The sequence below is a fragment of the Dysidea avara genome, chromosome 10 (assembly GCF_963678975.1).
Source record: "Dysidea avara chromosome 10, odDysAvar1.4, whole genome shotgun sequence".
In the NCBI taxonomy this organism is placed as follows: Eukaryota; Metazoa; Porifera; class Demospongiae; order Dictyoceratida; family Dysideidae; genus Dysidea; species Dysidea avara.
Window position 1 is genome coordinate 30,619,223 of NC_089281.1, and position 20,859 is coordinate 30,640,081.

General features: G+C 37.9%; 2 protein-coding genes across 4 annotated transcripts in view; both read left to right on the forward strand.

The window, feature by feature from the left end:
• The window catches only part of LOC136269401 (BLOC-3 complex member HPS1-like), a 150,460-nt gene extending 137,007 nt beyond the window's left edge, over positions 1 to 13,453 (forward strand). The window contains exon 22 of one of the 2 annotated variants that reach the window (XM_066064952.1): positions 13,159 to 13,419. In XM_066064952.1, the coding sequence (XP_065921024.1) occupies positions 13,159 to 13,179 (21 nt within the window). In that variant the 3' untranslated portion in view covers positions 13,180 to 13,419. Of the gene's footprint in view, positions 1 to 13,158 lie in introns of both variants that reach the window. The other variant, XM_066064951.1, reaches the window with a different exon arrangement.
• A 150-nt stretch (positions 13,454 to 13,603) lies between these two features.
• On the forward strand, positions 13,604 to 19,021 carry LOC136269409 (uncharacterized). 2 transcript variants are annotated; one of them, XM_066064968.1, is made up of 7 exons: positions 13,604 to 17,614; positions 17,665 to 17,827; positions 17,889 to 17,917; positions 17,973 to 18,025; positions 18,070 to 18,140; positions 18,203 to 18,628; positions 18,684 to 19,021. In XM_066064968.1, the coding sequence occupies exons 1-6, from the start codon at positions 17,475 to 17,477 to the stop codon at positions 18,338 to 18,340; spliced, it is 594 nt and encodes a 197-aa protein (XP_065921040.1). In that variant the 5' UTR covers positions 13,604 to 17,474; the 3' UTR covers positions 18,341 to 18,628; positions 18,684 to 19,021. The 2 variants fall into 2 exon arrangements, with proteins under 2 accessions (XP_065921040.1, XP_065921041.1); XM_066064969.1 differs by having other exon boundaries at positions 18,076 to 18,140.
• The last annotated feature ends 1,838 nt before the right edge of the window (positions 19,022 to 20,859 follow it).

Here is a 20,859-nt window from a genome sequence, read left to right on the forward strand (position 1 = left end):
GTTGCAGTGACCAATAAGCCAGAGCCACATGGATAACGTAGAAAACCAATGCATAATCTGTTTATGTACAAACTGCTACTGCATAAATATTGGTAGCGATATCGGTTCTGTACTGATACCGATATTGGTAAAAAATACCATATTGGTGGCCGATATTGTAGCCGATCCGATTATCGGTACACCTCTATAACTGAATATTTGCCTGACTGCTGTAACAGAGTGACTGTTCTATTAGAGTATCTTGATCTTATGTAGAAATCACACTGTCACCTTATAAGATATATTACAAGTAATAGTTTGCTGCCACTGCTGCACTGCATTGCTATGGATCTCACTACTTGGATGGTATCTTTTATACTGAGGCTTCTTATGTATCTTCGAATCTACACTACAGGAAAGATTTACACTGTTGTACTATATGAGGCCCCTTACAAAGTGGGACCCAGGGCAAAATACCCCAGTTACCACTCCCCCCCTGTCAGCAGCCCTGCCTGATGCGTTCAGGCAAGCGTAACTCAATAGTGGCTAAGGGGCTATGGGCTTAATTTTTTTCACTGTTTGATGCTTTAGCTCGACAGGTGCCTTTTGGCATTTCTACGTACAGTTCGTATCACGTGTGCTGACAGTTGGTATTTATCACGTGTAAAGCAGGTGCCTTCTTTGATTCTAGACCAGCATACTTATATCACCATTCAATCTTCATAAAATAATCGTTAGCATTTCTTGGCTTGTCTCTCTTGGCTTTTTTTACTGGGTGAAAGGCTGCCGGGCAGTGACAAACCAGGTGACTCATTCTGCAGTAAGATGCTGTACACCCATACATTACATGGCGGCCATCTGGATGAGACTTTGAGTAGAAATTACTCCTCTTCAACTACCTACTTGTCCTGTCGAGATACTGAGTAAACTCTCAGTCTCACCCACATTGCGCCATTTTCGAATACTGATTGGTCTCGTGACTGTCCATCAGTATATTTACGTGATGATCTGTTCACTTCATTGCATACAAACCAGTATAGTAGTATACTGCATTTTTGTAGTTGTGTAGCCTTTTATTGTAGCTGTGTGAATTCACTATATACAGCTATAAACTGTCTAGTCGATTAATTCATATAGCCTAGCTATATAAGGGGGCCATGCTGCATGGGTTCCCTGTGAAATTTGGGGGGAAAGTCGCAAGTTGCTAGCTAGTTTTACTTTAAAATTTAGCATAAATTATAATTCTTAAGGCATTTTCAAACCTTTAAATTGCAAAAATTCTGCACTGAGTTCCTGGGGTTTGCACCCCCAGACCCCCTTGAACTTCTAATTGCTATAACTAAATGAACACTAGCCATGCAGCAAGTTTCATGCTGTGTCCTCTGTATGTCAAGTCTACAATTACTACCTATTATACATAGTATAGAAAGACTGAAGATCAACAGATAGGCTTGAGTATATTTATATAGCTAGCTAGTAGTGAAATATCATTAAAATTGCATATCTGAGTGTCAAATTTTCAAAATTTCCTCTGGGGACATGCCACCAGACCCCCCTAGAATGCTCGTGCTTTGCACTTCGCAGAGCGTGCTTCGCACACTGTGCGACAACTCCTCTCTCATTGGCATGTATATACTAGCAATCTCAACATTATAGTCAATGGCCTGACCAACTCAATTTTCCCTCCTCCGGCCCTGAATAATGCTGGGATGTAGGCATATACCATGTTTATTAAAGTTTAGGAAATAATCATTGTCCTTACTCCAACTCATTCTCATGCCACTAGACCATCTCCTTTAATGGACCTCTCAAAGTTGGACATCAGTATGTGCTTCTACACCAATGAGGGAGTAAGTTAATCCATCCATCTTTTTAAGCGGAGCCGTACTTTGAAGATTTTTTCTTTCCAGCAGGACATATATCTTTGCCAAGTTGAGACACTGAAGTTGTATAAGGCTTAGACAGGCATTCAGGAACATGGAATTGCATTCTGCTCAAACTTTTTTTTTTCTTTCATGGATTGCACGAATCACTATAGCTTGATGGCTACATACATGATTGTTTGAAACAGGCATTTGATGCATTCATGTTAAGCTAGAGGAGCTTCATGTTCAACAGCTGCACTGGCAGGAGTGACAACTGTGGATATTTTAAGGGAAGCAAATTGGTCTTCTGAAGGGACTTTCCAGGCCTTCTACCATCATAAAGAGGACTCCAGCTGTAGTGCGGTGCTTAGAGTATCAGTACTAGCTTCTGCAGCTACTTTTTTACATATCTACAGAGCCTTCCAAAATGTACAATTGGCTCAGGATATTAATTGCCTGCATGCTATACAGGATTACACGAGGAAGGTGAAGTTGAAATATCAACATATCCACCCACCCCACCCAACAGTGTAGCACTTTAACTGCAAATGTGATATCTTCTCTTATAAATCATATATTAGGATAGGATTATTAGTGGACCTAGTTAACTGTTATTAGAGTGGCATTCAGAGAATGCTTTGACATTATTTTGAAAAATATGCAGGGTTTTTATTCTGGTAAGAGCAGTGGCATATCTAGACTTTCCCTATTGGTATGGCACAGCTAGGGCCTTAGCTAGGACACTGTATATGCTGCTGAAGGCAGGGGCAATCCCCACCCAAAAATATTTTGAATTTCAACAGCTGAGAAATGGCATCTGAGGCCATTTCAGCTGCAAAAAAAATATGGGTGCACCGATATAAATATCGGTATCGGTATCATCGGTTATCGGTAAAATACAGTTGAAATTACCGATATGTATAACATTATTATTATTATTAAACTTGCACCTTGTGAAATCGCTTCATAACGATTATTCAGTAAGCGTAGATCGCCTGCATTACGCACCAATAAAAGCCTATATCACGTGATATGCAAGAAAGGTAAGTGTACGCTAGCGTGAAAATTCGCTTTTGTAGCTTACAGTGACTGTAATATATAATGCCTAAAGCGCTTTTATTAAAGCTGGCAAGAGAAACGCTATTAACTCGGCACCCATCGAACATTACCACAACGCATGTGCTTGAAATTGGGTGTAGTAACGATGCCACGTGTCAAAGCAGTTATTTGGGAATACTTTAAAGTGTCTGAGCGCAACCAGCGTTTCGCAGTTTGCCAGTGTTGCGAGAACAATGTATCCCGTGGTGGCCTCACAGTTAAAACTTTTAACACCTCCAATTTAATAAACCATCTGAGGAGGGAGCACCCTATAGATTTCAAAGACTATGAAGAGAAGAAGAAGGTGCAGGAGCTGAAAGAAAAAGAAGCAGCTGAAAAGAACGTGTGGAAGGATCCAAAGGAAACAGGAATGAAGCAGTTATGACTAGTAGAAACAGAGGCAAGGTCGAAAGCATGGGACATCAATGATCCCCGTGCAATTCGTATTCATCATATGATAGCTGAAATGATGGCTTTGGATTTTCAACCATATTCAATTGTTTCAGACACAGGTTTTACTGAGCTGCTTAAGACCGTGGAGCCCAGATACATATTGCCAAGTCGTCGCTACTTTACTGAGGATGTTGTCCCTGGTATTGCAAGTGCTATCAATTCAAAGCTAGCTGTGGTATTGAAAGATGTAACATATTTCAGTTTAACCACTGATGTTTGGAGCACTAGTTTGACTAACCAATCGCTGATCAGCCTCAATGCTCATTGGTTAGAAGATAGTTTTGTGAGAAAATTTGCAGTCTTACATGTAAAGCATTTAGATGGGTCACATTCGGGGGAAAAGATTACTGAGAGTATAGAATCAGTGATTGAATACTGGAAAATATCAAAGGAACGAATCCATTTAGTGTTGACCGATGAAGAAGGCCCTCAGAGATGCTAATCTGAATGGGTTTGGCTGTTTTGCGCACTCGCTTCAGCTAGCTGTTAATGATGGTGTGATGTCACAGCCGGTGGTCATTGATGTTCTGGCTGTAGCAAGAAGTATTGTAGGCCACTTTAAGCGTTCAACACTCGCCTATCATTTACTAGATGAAATACGTGAGCGTCTTGATATACCAAAACATAAATTGCAGCAAGATGAACCAACGCGATGGAACTCGACACTCTTTATGCTTGAATCCATCTATGAGCAAAAAATGGCACTGGCTGCTTATGCCACTGAGCATGGTGGTATCACAATGCTGAACAGCCACCAACTTGATATAATTAGAAAACTAATTGCACTTCTGAAACCAATTGAAGAAGTAGCCAAGATGATCTCTACAAATTCAGCATGCATTTTAGCTGTGATACCATTGGTGAAGATTTTGAAGAGAATGTTGAACAAACATGATGATGATGCTGGCATAAGGACTATGAAATCAGAGATGCTGACCTCATTGGAATGCAGATTCGATAGCATTGAGCAGATAGATGAGCTTTGTGTTGCTACTATTCTACATCCACGATTCAAGCATCACTTTTTCATGGAAACAGAAACACAACAACTAGCTAGAGAATATTTGATAATTGCAACTACACTTCAGGTGCTGATGAACCCCCTAACAAGAGGGCACGCCTTGACCATACCATCACTTTAGAGGACAATGATCAGGCATCATCTAGCAAAGTATGGGAGTATTTTACTGAACTACTGGAGGAAGCTGGGGCAACTAGTGATGTGTAGAGGAGGAGCTGAAGGAATGGTGGATAATTATTTATCAGAACCACTTATTGACTGCAAAAAAGGTGACCCTTTGAAGTGGTGGCATGATAATGGCAGAAGATATTCATTGTTGGGAAATATGGCACAGCGGTTTTTGAGTGCTCCACCGACTAGTGTTCCATCTGAACGGCTGTTTTCTGGAGTAGGGAACCTATATAATGAAAAAAGAAGCAGATTACGCCCAGAACATGCAGAAATGCTCTTAAGTATTAAGTACAACAAACATTTGGTTGATTAAACAAACAGTTAAGGTTCTAACAGGTCTCTCTATTCATAATTTGATTTTTGTGTATGCACATTTATATCACTCAGTTATTTTTACTAATATCAGTATTGGTATCGAAATCGGTAATTTTGTAGCAAATATATCGGTTATCGGAAAATTGGTAAATTCCCATATCGGTGCACCTCTACAAAAAAAACACATGCTTTTAGATTTTTATGAAGTAGTTTATTTGTGTATTTAACCTGTTCAAATTATACAGTAACACGAACAACATCAGGGAAGCACCCGCGTGCAGGCCTATAGCCTTTTGGTGCCACCCCTTCCAATTTGGATGAATTAGATAGCTAGCTATAAATAAAATTAGAACAAGACAACACCATATACCTTTAAATACATGATGAAATGCTACAAGAATCTATAGATATGATGATTACAAACTACAAGAACACTATATGAAGACACGTCCTTATCAATACCACCAACAATAGGTAATTCAATCACATGCTTAATCAGTGGGCGTTAATTAGAATCATCATAATTATTGACTCAAGACTAATAATTTGGTGAGTAATTTAGTATAGAGTAAGTTTCACTTGTTAGATAATGCAATAATCCATGAAAAGCTGGTGATTGTGGGTTTTGTGGTCTTCAGTTTGGTAGGGCACTAGCTAAGTTTAGCATGGCGTAGGCCCTACAAAGCCCTGCTGTAGATATGCCACTGGGTAAGAGACCTGTACACAGGTACACCTAGCCACAAGTTTGACAAACGAATTGCATACTTTGTGGGTTGCTAACAAAATACCAGTTGCAAGGGCCATAGGCTAAGACATGCATTGCTAGGATTCTTCAGTGGATAAGTACCCCTCAAGAATAATGTTATAGTCACCTCAGCTTTGCCTTAGTGATTATTACATCATTCTTTAGGGATTTTTTTCTGAAGAATCCTAGCACTGCACGTATTACCTTTACTAGTACACCTTGATCCTGTATTGTAAACATTATTTATATGATCAAGCAGCAAGCAAGCACTTGTCTAGAGATGTACCTACAAATTGTCGAACAAGTGTGAGTACACAGAGTATTTATAATGTGCTGTGGGTGATCATGTGAACTTCAAAATGGTTCTCACTGGTAAAAATAAAAAGTAAACATCACTCCCCTTGGGAGTTCCCAGAGGATTTGACACCCCTGTATTCCCTGTATTTTATAGTGGAGAGTAACTGTCACCCTGTGAAGGGCAGTTGGAAACAGTAGAAATGGGAAGCGGAAATGGAAATGGTCAAATTGTCATATAAATGTACCGTAGAGTAAAACCCTTATTTAGTGGCCACCTCTTAAAGATCACCTTATATAAGAGCACCTCTGTACAAAGACCACATTGTAATTAGATCTTAAAGATGGTTTAGGCATACTGACCACTTCATGGTCACCTTTTATAAAGATCACCTCTTTACAAAGACCATCTCTTCACATTGCAATAATAGGTAGGTTCCAAACATCCTATGTATGTCATGACCGCTTTATCTAAACAACTAAAAAGACTTGGTCATCATCTATGAGTCCTCATTTTTTTGTTGATACAGTAGGTTGTAGTGTACTAGCTACATTTCACTTGCATGGAATATTTTTGTATGACACGTTCTGGTACCATAGTTATGCTGGTACGAACTAAGCGATGATGGTATATGACTTGAATGAAGTGTGGACAAAGAGATGACATTGATATGAGTCATGAAATACATGTTTGAAGCTTACCAATATTACCATGTAAAGAGGTGGTCTTTATCAAAGGTGACCATGAAGTGGTCCTTAGTCATATTTGAAATCTAATTACAATGTGGTCTTTGTACAGAGGTGGTCTTTATAAGAAGATGGTCTTTAAGAGGTGGCCACTAAACAAGGATTTTACTCTAGGGTACATTTATATGACGATTTGACAATTTCCATTCCCCTCCATTTTTCGTTTCCAGTTTTCACTTCCACTGTTTCTAAATGCCCTCCTGTGAAGGAGTTTAAAAAATTTATTGTGGGGAATTGTAGTTACTCTAGGAGAGTTCATATAAGCATGTAAGGTGTTTCCTTTACTCCATGCAATCCCATTGCAAATAGTTCCTTTTGAAATCACAAATGATGTACGTTGATAAAGATATACATTAAAAATGTGACAAAAATGTTTGTTATTCAATGGAAAGTCACTGAACAATTTGCAGTAAGAAATCAATAACCATCATGTGTTGCTTGTTGTTTGTTGCTAATCATGCATTGCTCATTGTTTGTTGCTTGTCATGCAAGCTTCATCGTCAACAAAAATAGTAATTTTTTTTGACATGTTACTAACTGCAGTAAATAGCAGTACACTAAAGAAAAATTATACAATTGCAAAGCTTATTACCTGTGTTTACTGAAGGTATGTCACATGTAGTGCTGCCACGATATAGAAAAACTCTATATCATTTATCACCAAAGTTTATATCACGATATGAACGTATATCATGATTAGGCTTCAACGGTATACCGGTATATTTATTTGATTTCGATATCAGTTGCACACCGGTAGTGTTTACTAGAATATCGAAATATCGCGCATGCGTTTAATAATATCACGTGAGTTATTGTCAGCAGTTTTTATTGAACAAACATGGCCGACTCGTCGTGTACAATCGTGCCAAAGAAGAAAGTTGTGTCACCCGTTTGGGATTATTTCGGCCTCCGTGCAGATAGTAAAGGGAAGATTATTGACGATGGTGTGGCGGTGTGCCGCCAGTGTAACGGCAACGTGCGAGCAAGTGGAGGAAATACATCAAATTTGCTTTCACACTTAAGGACTCACCACCCGTCGAAGTACACTCTAGTGTTACAAGCCCAAAGGGAGAAAGCGAAAGAATCGTCCACCGCATCTTCGTCATCTACCAATGCCAGCCAAGCTACGCTCCCTGAGTTATTTACCAAAACACAAAAGTATGAAAGGACTACAAGGCGATGGCGAGAAATAACAGATTCAATAACTTACTGCATCAGTAAGGACATGCTTTCGATTTATACAGTTGAGAAAGAAGGGTTTCGTCGTCTCACTTATACCCTGGATTCAAAGTATGAGATACCTTCAGCTAAATATTTTTCCAGTGTAGCAATTCCAGCACTGTACGAAAAAACAAGGGAAACAGTAGCTGTGGAAGTTCAAAGTGCCTATTACTTTTCTTCCACCACAGATATGTGGTCCAGCTCAACGATGGAACCATATTTGAGCTATACCGTGCATTTCATAACGAATGATTGGACGCTACAGAGTCGATGCCTTCAAACACTGTTTGTTCCTAAAGACCACAATGCTGATAATCTCAGTGAAGTCCTAACAGAAACACTAGCTCAGTGGAAGTTAGAAGTAGGCCGACAAGTTTGTATAACAACAGACAATGGCAGCAATATACTATGTGCCACAACTGTAAGACTTATGTGGACACAATTATCGTGCTTTGGCCACAACCTACACCTGGCTGTTGTTAATTCTATAAAAGATGAGTCCAGAATTCAACGTTGCTTGGGACTATGTAGAAAGCTAGTGTCTGCATTTTCCCACAGTTGGAAAAAAAAGCGAGACTTGACAAAAGCCCAAAATGATCTTGGTGTGCCCCAGCATTCTTTGGTAACAGACTGTCCTACTCGTTGGGGAAGTTTGATCAAAATGATTGACCGTATTCTTGAGCAAGAAGCTTGCATTCGACAAGTTTTAGTAGTTGATCGTAAGAATGCTCACCTTATTCCAACTTGGCAGGATCTAGAAGTATTGGAGTCGATGAAGGCTGCACTAGGGCAATTAGATGATTTCACAGACATGTTGTCAGGTGAACAAAAAGTTACAGTGTCTTCGATCAAACCTGTATTACACATTTTGAAATCTAAAGTGCTTAAAGTCTGTGAAGGTGATGCTAATTTAACCAACTCACTTAAACAAAGGGTTTTGGATTACCTACTGAACAAGTACGATGATAATGATGTTGACGAGCTGTTGAATGTCTGCACTTACCTTGATCCAAGATTCAAGGGAGTGTACATTGAAAATGAAGTTGATCTTGCTTTAGTAAAGGATCGTTTGGCTAGAGAAGGCACAGAAATGATTGAAGATCAAGAGGGGGTTTCTGAACCAACTTCTAGTTCCCAGTCATCATCTGCGGTATCTGACCCTAGTATCAAGAAACGTAAACTCTCAAGTTGGCTCAAGGAGACAGTTGAACTACAATCATCATCCAGTACTCCTCAAACTCCAGATCAGAAAATAAAAAAGGAAATCGAAGATTATCTAAAGTTACCAATGTTAGATGCTGAAATGGATCCTCTGCAATGGTGGAAGGTTCACATGGTAGTACTTCCCACCATGGCTAAACTGGCACAGAAGTACCTCAGTGTGTGTGCTAGCAGTTCACCTTCAGAGAGAATCTTTAGTTGTTCCGGCAACATAGTTTCTAAAAAGCGAACTCTTTTGAAACCAGAGAAGGTAAACATGTTGGTTTTTTTGAACAGAAACCTTCACTAGATGTTGACTATACCTACCTATCATCTACATGAACTACTATAAGAACTCATCACAACTTTTTTACAACTGTCATGATCAACTTATAACTTTTACAACTGTCATTTACTTACAACCTTTACAACTGTCATTAAATTATACTATAATTTTTACAACTTTTATATCACTAATCACTATACAGTGTTACTTGTGATACCATGCAGGCCTGTGGGTGTGCAGATTACAGGCATATCATGTATGTGTGTAGAATTATACAGTTTATGTGATATACCGGTATATCGTGATACATTAGTACTATCGAAACCGGGTATAATTTTTCCAATACCGCCGAACTTTAATCACGATATAGAACTAACTGTAACATTTGCAAGACAAACATATACATACTCTTCATTGTAAGTTTAAATTTAAGTTGGATGTATACCACAAGCAAAAGCTACTCTTGTTTATCAGGTTTTAAATGCATTTTGCTACTGCTTTATAGTTGAGACAAGTGGCTGGCACTACACAGAAACCTTAAAACCTCCCAGTTTGCTTTGGGGTTGGCTTGTTTACCACACTACACCATCAACACATAACTTAATTAAATGCCAAATACCATATTTCTGGCCTCCCCCACATCATTATACTAAGCGGCACCGCTATTGTGCAACCATTGATATAACTGATTTGCTATATCATATCATATCACCACCTTGTTATATCGATACTATCAATATATCGATATATCGTGGCAACACTAGTCACATGCAATTTCCATGCACCAGTGCTTCAAATTCTGTAACGCCAGCATCATTGGTATCACAATATAAACTATACAATTTCACTACTATCATTTTGTTGTCTACTGGTTGATATTAACTGATTTCTTGTGGCTCCTGTAACATTTGTTTACAAATTGATTTACATATTAACACATACACTCACTTAAAGTTTATTGTTTTGAGACATCTACACTAAAAAATAAAAATGTGTTTACATATTATAAATACAAACATTATCTTATTAATACAGGTCAAGAATAACTTGGAAACTGAAGAAAGATGTACACCATACATTGTAGTTTTACAGCTTAAAAGATTCTTGTTACTGAATTGCACGTGATGCATTAACTCCAATGAACCTGTAATTATGTAAAAAAACACTGACAATGCATCAATGAAACAAGTTAACTTACCGTACAGTATAATTGTGTCTGCTATTAAACTTTGACTGAAAACAGACGCATGTACTGACTCTAAAAGAATTGGCTATAGGTGGCTTTTCTGTTCTCCATTCAACTTGTTACACTTGGAATACAAGTAGCTAGCATGCAGAGTGGTAGGCTGGGCCTGGCTGAATACTGGTGGCTCCATGTACCAAGTCAGTGGTACATTGTACCAAGTCAGTGGCTCCATGTCAGTGGCTCCATGTACCAAGTCAGTGCTCCATGTACCAAGTCAGTGCTCCATGTACCAAGTCAGTGGTACTGTGGTAGGCTGTTGTCTCAGTGAGGCCAGCTTAGGTTCACGGAATATTGTTTTCTTTCCCGGAGTCTTAAATGTCCTCTGCCGTGGCACAATAAGGTACTTAAATACTCACTAGCAGTGGTGACTTTCATTGGAGCCAGTTTATTTAGCCTGGTATGTTACACAAGATGACTCGGATACAGCTCAAATACCTGGAGAAACTGAACAAGACAGTAAACATCCACTAATTATTCACAAGTAAGTATAAACACCTCTTTTAAGCATGATAATTTTTCAGAAGCAACTACTCAACTCGACTTGTTTCTATGGTAATACTCTTCACTCTAAATAGTGCACATGTAAGAAAATGGTAATTACAGGCTTTTGCAATTGAATTGGTCACCTTTACAGTTGGCTTCGTCCCATTTGTGCAGTAGAATTCGTCGGTTTTGCAATTTATTTTGTCGTTTTTGTACTAGAATGTCACAATGCGTGAAATACTTGCGAATTTTATGTAAATATTTTGTTCTTGGTCTAGTAATAAAAGCCTAGATATCATCTTATTTACCTATTCAAGAGGAGTTCAAAAATCTTTGTTTTGTTGCAGTAGACACAAGGATACGGAAGTTATGGGCATCTGTTTACATCTTGTCAAAATGATAGTACATAATCGATCATCTTCACTAATTTTGCCTTTATATATAGTGAAGAAAGGTGATACAAGGAAAAACTTACCCAGTAATCGATTTCTCTACTCCTGGCAAACAGGATGGTAGAAATTTCAACTCTGCGTGCTATTCTGCTCATAAATTACAACTGTTTTAGTAAGCACCTGTAATTTATTTTCCCTATTAAAAAAAATCCTACTTTGTAGGTCTGTAACTCCCAAAGCTATTGACATATAAAGCTGAAACTTTGCCAGAGCATACATTTGGCTAGTTAAATTATGAATATTTAATAAACAGGAATTTGAAAAATGCCTTTATGGATTATTGTTATTCTCCTAGTAATCCGAAATCTCCTTTCAGAGTAAAACATTTTACTCCCCATATACTCCCCATAGTTACTGTTACTCCCCACTTTTAGCAGTGCAGTACTTATGCTCATTACATGGTGATATTTCCACTTCACATGTGATCCTTCTGAGGCATTTGTACATAATGGTTGAAATCGTAGCCCACCTGTCATGACGAATGATGAAAAATGGTATCACCCTTCAAATGTTTTCGGGTATGTTCTACATGTTATACAGCATACAAGCATACTAGAAGTGCCTCTGCAATCAATCCACTCACTACGGAAATTAGGGATGATTCTTGTAACAACCAGCTTGCATTGAAGCCATCATGTGTTACCATGAATTAGGGCTGAAACAAATGCTAATACTTGATGAGTACTTGTTAAGAATTTTGGTACTTGGATAGTAAAATTGGTACTTGAGTACTCGTTAAGATCACGTGACCCAGCTCACATGATATATTTGTCATCAGGGAGTGACACAATGAAGGCTGTAGAGCTTGATTGGCATAATTTTGTTGTCAGGGACACTAACAGCCGTACTTTAATACTGTGTGTGTATCATTGTTGTTACTTTAAAAGCCGTAAACTGTTTAAGGTTGGTACAAAACATGTCAGATGGGTATGACTACATGCGACTAGCATTCGTGAGTACTCAATCGTTAACTCTAGAGAGTACTCGAATACTAAAATACCGTGATTGAAACAAAGAATTGGGACAAAGTAAATCCATGATGCATGCACTGTAACCGCTGAGGTTGGCAAAAACACGTCTTGGGCCGAAGCAATGTTGAACAGTGAAGGAATCAAGGCCATATCATTGAACATAGTTGAATTATGCTTGGCTGATGGCATTAATTAGTCAATTAGCCAAAATTTTAATAGAAAAATTGTAAAATTTGATATCAACTTGTTGGAAGAGTTTCAGGTTGTTCTGAAGGTATTTTTGGGCTTGGTTGTGTTTAACCAATACCACTTGTTTTGAAGGAAAAGTGAGGTTGTTGGTGATATTAAAGGGCAAGAAAATGCAAACCTCCATGATCCCTAGTATACAGTACTATCATACTGTATATTTTTAAAAGGTTCATAGAAATTTATTGGAATAGTTTTGGGTTGTTCTGAAGGCATCTTTGGGCTTGATCGTGCCTTTTATATGATATGTGTGTGCAAATGATGGGCTGTTTATAATTCATATACTTTGTGCATGAATATATTATCTACTCACATTTTTGATTGCTGCTTTGTGTATTATTAAGTGTACTGGTATATATTTATAGGGATTTCTGCCCACCAAGTGATCAACCAAACTCCAATCAAACTTGTTATGAGTTCTACTGTATCCACCAGGCTAACCTTGCATCAGACATTGTTGCTCAGCACTGTAGGAGTTTAATAGACGAACTATGTAGACAACTAAGTTGTCATAGTGGCTTGTCACATATTAGTTTATTACAGTGAGATTGTTGTTGTATCTTGCATGTAATACTTGAAAAGGAACTAGGAATAAAAAATATGACTGCATGTCATCATATCCCTTATATCAACAATCATGTACCTTCAAAGTTCCTTTCATCAAGCAATTCTACATTTTTTGGTTTCTAATAGTAGTTAACAAAGGTCCAGGGTTTGATTCCTGCCTGTGACAATTTTTTTCTTCTCAGTGCCACATTTTTGTGACATATTTGTGACAGGATTTTGAAAAACCAGTCTTAATGTCACACTAAAATCCACATTTATATGTGTCACCACTAAAGCACTTATGCGCCTGATAAAATATTCACAGAATTTGTTGTAATTCAAGGTGCTGATTAGTAATCCTAATCACTGTAAAGCTGATTGGAATGCATTATTTTAATTATAAATATTTCAGTTGTAGTGTTGTTTTAGTATGGAGTTTTAGTTTTAGTTATAGTTGTAGCTAGTTTCATCAATAATTTTAGTTTTAGTTTTAGTTATAGTAATCTTTCTTAATTCTTTTTAGTTATTGATTTAGTTATGGTTATTCACTCTTTGATGTTTTAGTTTTAGTTATAGTTACAGTTAAAAACATGAAAACCTTTTAGTTTTAGTTACAGTTTTAGTTATGCACATCGAAATCTTTTAGTTCTAGTTCTAGATATAGTTAGAAACATGAAAACCTTTTAGTTTTAGTTATAGTTATAGTTAAAAACATGAAAACCTTTTAGTTTTAGTTACGGTTTTAGTTATGTACATGAAAATGTTTTAGTTCTAGTTCTAGTTAAAAACTTGAAAACCTTTTAGTTTTAGACACAGTTTTAGTTATGTATCTGAAAACCTTTTAGTTATAGTTTTAGTTGTGCATAAGAAAACCTTGTTTAGCTTTAATAGTAAGCTATATTTTATGTGAATGAAACTCTTGTTATAATTTCAGTACCATTTTTCCAGCTTAGTAATACAAAATCTTTGTATTACAAGACCTGTCAATTTTTTTATAATATAGATTAATACAACACTTAATACAGTGCATTTGACGCAATCTCTGTCACAGGTATTCCTTATTCTTTCTTACCAGAACTTCCCTTTCCAAGTTACTATTAGTAAGTCTGTTGCGTTTGCCAGATGTCGATTCCCCACTTGTAGACAAATACTCTTTCAATAGGGGCTGTTGAAGCATGCAGGTATGCATAAATGTAGCCATTAGCTAAAAGCATTAAATTACAGTGACCATTAACAAAAATGGTTAGCATACTATAGGCCATCACTACTACCTAGTACCTACATTACTGAGTTTGTGAATTTTGGTCAAACAGTTTTTATTAGTTATAGATTTAATAGTATGTACGTAACTATATGATATAGATATTTTAGTTGCATATAGTTTTAGAAGTAGTATCAAATACATTTAACAAGCAGTTACAGTTTCAGTAATAAGATCAACTTGCTATATTGTAAGCAGTTTTAGTTTTAGTAATAATATAGATTTGATTTTAGTTATAGTTATAGTTTCAGTGATTATATACGTTTGTTTTAGTTTTAGTTATAGTTTTAGTGATTACATACATTTATTTTTAGTTATAGTTATAGTTTTAGTGATTATATACATTTGTTTTTAGTTATAGTTTTAGTTAACTTAAACATATTCACCTTACTAAAAGTACTTTTAGTTTTAGTTACAGTTAACTGAAACAACACTATTCAGTTGTAAAATTATTAAAGCTGAATCCCAAAATCCAGTTGCATATTTTCATATATCAGTTATTGACAAAGCTTCATGTGGCTATGTCACAAAGTTTATTGCATGCTTTCTTTTGTCTGCTATGGCATGTTGAAGGCCATGATGTAGAGAAAACTTCAGCTGCATTTCATAGCAAACCACAGGACAAACAGCTCAGCTGGCACCTCCCTGAAGTTGTTAGAATACTGCTAGTGTATTATAGGTAGTTGGAAAAGGCGGTTACGATTGGACGCGGACACCGACATTTTCAAAAAGCACTTTTACATTTATATAATAGTTATTTTTCATACCTAACGTTGTTTTTACAGCAGTCTTTGCTTCCAGACCCGGGCGTCGATCTTGTCATAGCGCTTATCCATTTATAAGTGCACGTGTGAAGGACTAGACCAGCACTCCACAGAATGCCAAAGACCATATAGTGTTGTACACATGCTCTAAAGTCTAATACAGAGTTGTATAATTGTAGAGATTAGCTTGTAAGCCCCATGCAACTTAGCTTAGCAGGCCAAATCCACAATCTTATGCCTTTTAGTGTAAGGTGCAGGCGTTTATACCAAATGTTGAGGGTTCAAGGACCTGGCCTACGAGATTAGGTTGGGACATGCCAGCTTAATCTCTATGACACTGAATTAGATTTCTAGAGCATGTGTACAACACTATATGGTCTTTAGAGTGCTAGTCCATCGTTCGCACATACGCTTATACATGGATAAGTGCTATGACAAGATTGACTCCTGGGTCTGGAAATGAATGCTGCTATAAAAACAACATTAGGTATTAAAAATAACTGTTTTAATGTAAAAGTGTATTTTAAAAATATCTGTGTCCACGTCCGTGTCCGTGTCCACCTTTTCCAACTACCTGTGTATTACTGGCATTGTAGGCTGCAGGTTAAATTCCATCCACAGGCACAAGTTTTTTTATTATTATTTTTATTTTTGTAACACCTTTTTAGTGCATATTTTTCTAACTTGACTTTTTTTGCTAATAGTAAGTTCATAGCACCTGTTGGAAAAGTATACAGTAACACATTTGATAGGTATAGGGCAGGCAAAGGCAGGCCAATTAGATACATGTCCACAAGTCTTGTGTGAATGAGATAGAATTAGATTCATGTAAAAAAATTGAAAACAATATGACCATACATGCTACACTTACAGGGCCGCCCAGAAAAATTAAGGGGCCCAGGGCAAAGAGTTAAAGTGGGGCCCCAGAGGCAAGGAGGTTTCCATTCTGAATCACAAATTCACCCAAGAATACAAAAAAAAAGAAAAACATGCTCACAATGACAATAGCTATCCCTCACCAACCATATCTCCTTATTTATTAGCTGCTACATTGTGCTCCTCTCAAGAATACTGTGACTGCTCTATTAGAGTATCTAAATCTGACTGCTCTATTAATCAGGTATTCAACCGAGGCCCGAGGCAAAATGCCCCAGTTGGTACCCCCCCCCCCCCCTCTGTGGGTGGCCCTGTACACTTAGGATATGATCTTACATTGTGCTTCTCTCAAGAATACTGTGACTGCTCTATTAGAGTATCTAAATCTGACTGCTCTATTAATCAGGTATTCAACCGGGGCCCGAGGCAAAATGCCCCAGTTGGTACCCCCCCCCCCCCCCCCTCTGTGGGTGGCCCTGTACACTTAGGATATGATCTGTAATGCTTCATTCTCAATACATTGAATGTAGTTAATGTGGAATCTGAAATGGTCCTGCAGATAGGGCAGGTACCAATGCATACTTAGGGTTAGGATTATTTGATTGGGATCCAGATGGGTGACCGTCTCTAAAAAAATTGAGCCATTTGTGACCACTTAAGGTGGCACTGAAGTAATCAATGAAGTCTTACAAGGCTAATGGAACATCATGTTTGTGGCCATGCGCCAAAACATGGAAAACTATAAAACAAAGCGAAATGCTTTGAAATATTGAAAGAACCAGCGAGGGGCTAATAAGTGGGCTAGTTGTGGCCAAAAAGCTAGTTGTAAATGGTGATTTAGCTAGTTTTAAAAGTCAGACTAAATAGCAAGCTGCACCACAGAAAAGAATAAAGTCAAAAATTACATACATGTGCTGTGCATGTTTACAGAAATAGTACCTCAAGATCCAGTCTTGAGATTGTCATTTTCAAAATTTTCCACTTGTGGTCCACTAAAATTGCAACTTATAGTTATGGTCATTTTCCCAGTCCACTATTGATATAAAATAATTGCCTTAAAATCTTACAAAACAATGCCGTACGGAGGGAAACTTTGGCACCGTAAAAATTTGGCGAATGACCATGAATTTGCCAAATTTTCCCCATCCAAATATTTTGCTGGTGAAGAAAATAGCAAACCAAGCCTCGAACTAATCAATTTTCTACTCGACCAAGGGCTACTGGACCAGGCATAATGCTAGAGTTAAGCCTGCCTCGACTACCTCATCCAATTTTATACATATCCAAGTCTGACCTACCCATATGTGTGATGGCCACATGTGGTCGCAGGTTACACCTGGTCCGATCTCTGCCAACATCAACTAAAATGCACTGGTATGTTACAACCAAACACATACACAAATGTGACTTGCATGTAATTGCAGGTCGATCACTTCAGCTACTGGTGCAGTGGCACCAATGCTTGCCAACATCAACTACAATGCAGCAGTACTTACAGTTCAACACATACACAAGTGTGACACGTGTTCCCACGTTACATCAACTCTTCTTGGTCCGATTTCTGCCAACATCAACTACAATGCAGCGGTATGTTACAACCAAATACATACACGAGTTAATTGCAGGTCACATCAACTTCTCCTGGTAGTGTCTACCACCTCAAACAACAGTGGAGTGGTGAGTTAAGACTATCTGACCTACACGTAAGTGTGATGGCCACATGTGGTCACAGGTCACTTCAGCTACTCCCACACCAATCTCTGCAACCATTAACTACAGTGAATGGTATGCTGTAACTCAACACATACACAAGTCTGACTTACGTGTAGTCCCAGGTTACATCAGCTATACTCCTGCTCCAATCACACCAATCTCTTCATCTATCAACCACAATGAAATGGTAAGTTACAATTATGTGCATACACACATCTGTGTAACTTTGTATTATACATTTTCATATAGTCAGCTGCCTTTGACTATGATGGTTTCCAAATGTACTTGAAAGCATCACGTTCAAAGAATAAAGACACTGCAAAATCTACAGCAAGAGACATCCATCATTTTATGGGGAAGCCTGTGGTGATACACATGGTAAAATGAACTTGCTTAATTTACCCATGCTTGAGAAATTCATGGAGAAAATGCCGGAGAAACTAATATACAAACCATCCACTATTGTGAAAAAATCAGACAGCTACAATTGGCCATTAAGTACATTATCAGGGACACTGATGACCAGCAGATATCTTTCGAGTAATTGATACTCTGGACAAATGGAAAAGTGGGCTGGGAAATGGCGTGAGTATACAGAAAAAGGAGCATGCCGTGAAAGTGTGACATATTCTGCATAAAATTCAGGATCCCAATGAATTTTTGGAGCATCCAATGGTATGTCTATACTTCACATTTGGGTTCACAGCTAATAATGATGTATGTTGTGTAGGTAAAGGAGAGACTGCCTAAAACCTTCACTGATGTCACAAATGGAACCCTGACGAAAACCTCAGTCAGAGTCATCACCGCATATGCAGCGGCAGCAGCTGTACTATATGGTAATGGACAGCGATCTGGGATAATCCACAATTAGACAATAGAAGAATTTAACATGCATGAAGAAGGGTTAACATGCGCTAACATCACTTTGTAAATAACTTGAACCTCCCCCCTCTTTTTGCACTTTGTAAGTAACTTGAACTTTTTTTGCACAACACATGTACTAGACTATCTCTCACAATGTATAAATAATTCTCTCACCATGATAAATAACAATAACTTGACATATAACCGGTTAATGGTAATAATCAATCCACACAAAAACAGCCAAGCTCTGAAAAAATGGTGCGGCCTTAAAAAGCCTGGGTGAAAAAGTTGTGAAATCAGGTGGCGGCCAAGAAATGGCTGCAATGATATTAATGCTAAAAAAGTTTAATAATGGCTGTGTGCATTGTTAAAATTTATTAGCATTAACATCATTGCAACCATTTCTTGGCCGCCACCTTTGATTTCACAACTGGTGCGGCCTTAAAAAGCCTGGGTGAAAAAAGTTGTGAAATCAGGTGGCGGCCAAGAAATGGCTGCAATGATATTAATGCTAAAAAAATTTAATAATGGCTGTGTGCATTGTTAAAATTTATTAGCATTAACATCATTGCAACCATTTCTTGGCCGCCACCTTTGATTTCACAACTTTTTTCACCCAGGCTTTTTAAGGCCGCACCATTTTTTCACGTTAGGGCCCCGGACACGTGACCATCCTAAAACAAATCTAACCATTTTGTGACCACTAACTACATTAGATGTGACCATTGCGACCATTGAGAAAGTATTTGCGACTATTTTTGACCATTCCAAGGATACTTAGCCAGTTGCGACCATTAGCTTTACTAGTGTAGGCTACATCTTAATATCTATTGTGAGTCAACTTAGGTACAATTTTGGTAATATCTTAGCTACATTTCTGGAATTACTTGATCATAATCGTTATTTCTGAAAACAATTTCTGAATTAGAATATGATATGCTAAGCATAGATTTGTGTTAATCTGAACACTTAATGATTCATTAAATGTGCTAACCATTGTCTTGCATGTAGCCATATAGGTATAGGCTACTTTTACTGTTCATTGTTAGTAAATTTTATGTATTGTTCTAACAATTTCTGTGAAATCCTAGCTACATTACATGATAGTAAATGCCATTAGAAAAATCAAATACTGCATGTCAATATGAGTGAAGTGAATTCTACGTACATCCTAAAGTATTATATGCACTGTATGTGACTGCAGGGTCTGCAAATCAGGCTACGTGGGCACATAATTTTTCAAACTTCCTTGACTCATACAAATCTGCCGTGGAAATTAATCATTTTTGACCCAGTCTGGGAAAACCGGGCTTATTGCCTATTTAAAAGTATTGAGAAACGCCAGTTTTAAGTATTTAGTGTGTTGTAGCTTGCCAATGGTTGAAGCTATGTGTACCAAACTTTCACACGTTCTACACCATTTCCTTACCTTCCAGAGCATCCACTGATCAAGTAGCCAACAACTAAGTTTCCCGCCATTTTAGATAGTTTTTAAACCGAGGTTGACTATCAGGCGAGCTGCAAATTGGGTGGGAGGTGGGGGCCCTGGAAGGCGGGAAAGATGGTGTTCAAAAATTGAAAAGGAAGGCCAAGGGATGAATTAGGCCACGTTTTGGGCCATTGAGGTCTCAAAACTGGCTAAAATGAAAGGAAATTCACAGCAGAGGTACTTATTCAACGTCACAGAGCTGTACAGCCACATACAGTCATCCCCAGGCTGACCAGAGCTCCATTGAGGCCCCACACCACATGTACGGATCGCCACTGGGCTTGGGAAAAGCAGCCAGCAAAACCAGACCACTAAAGTCTAGCTGATTTTTATTGTGGAATTAGATAGTTTATTCATGTAGCTTTGTGTCCTGGGTGAAAAATCAAATCTGCTGACATGGGCGATAAGGCCGGTTTTCTCAGACTGGGTCACATTTGAACTTAATAATTTTATTCTTTGTTGGTTATAACATATTGGTCAATCACCCAGCTATATGCTAACAATAGGTGTATGTTGTATTAGAGTATTGCATGAATTAAGCTTTTAAGAA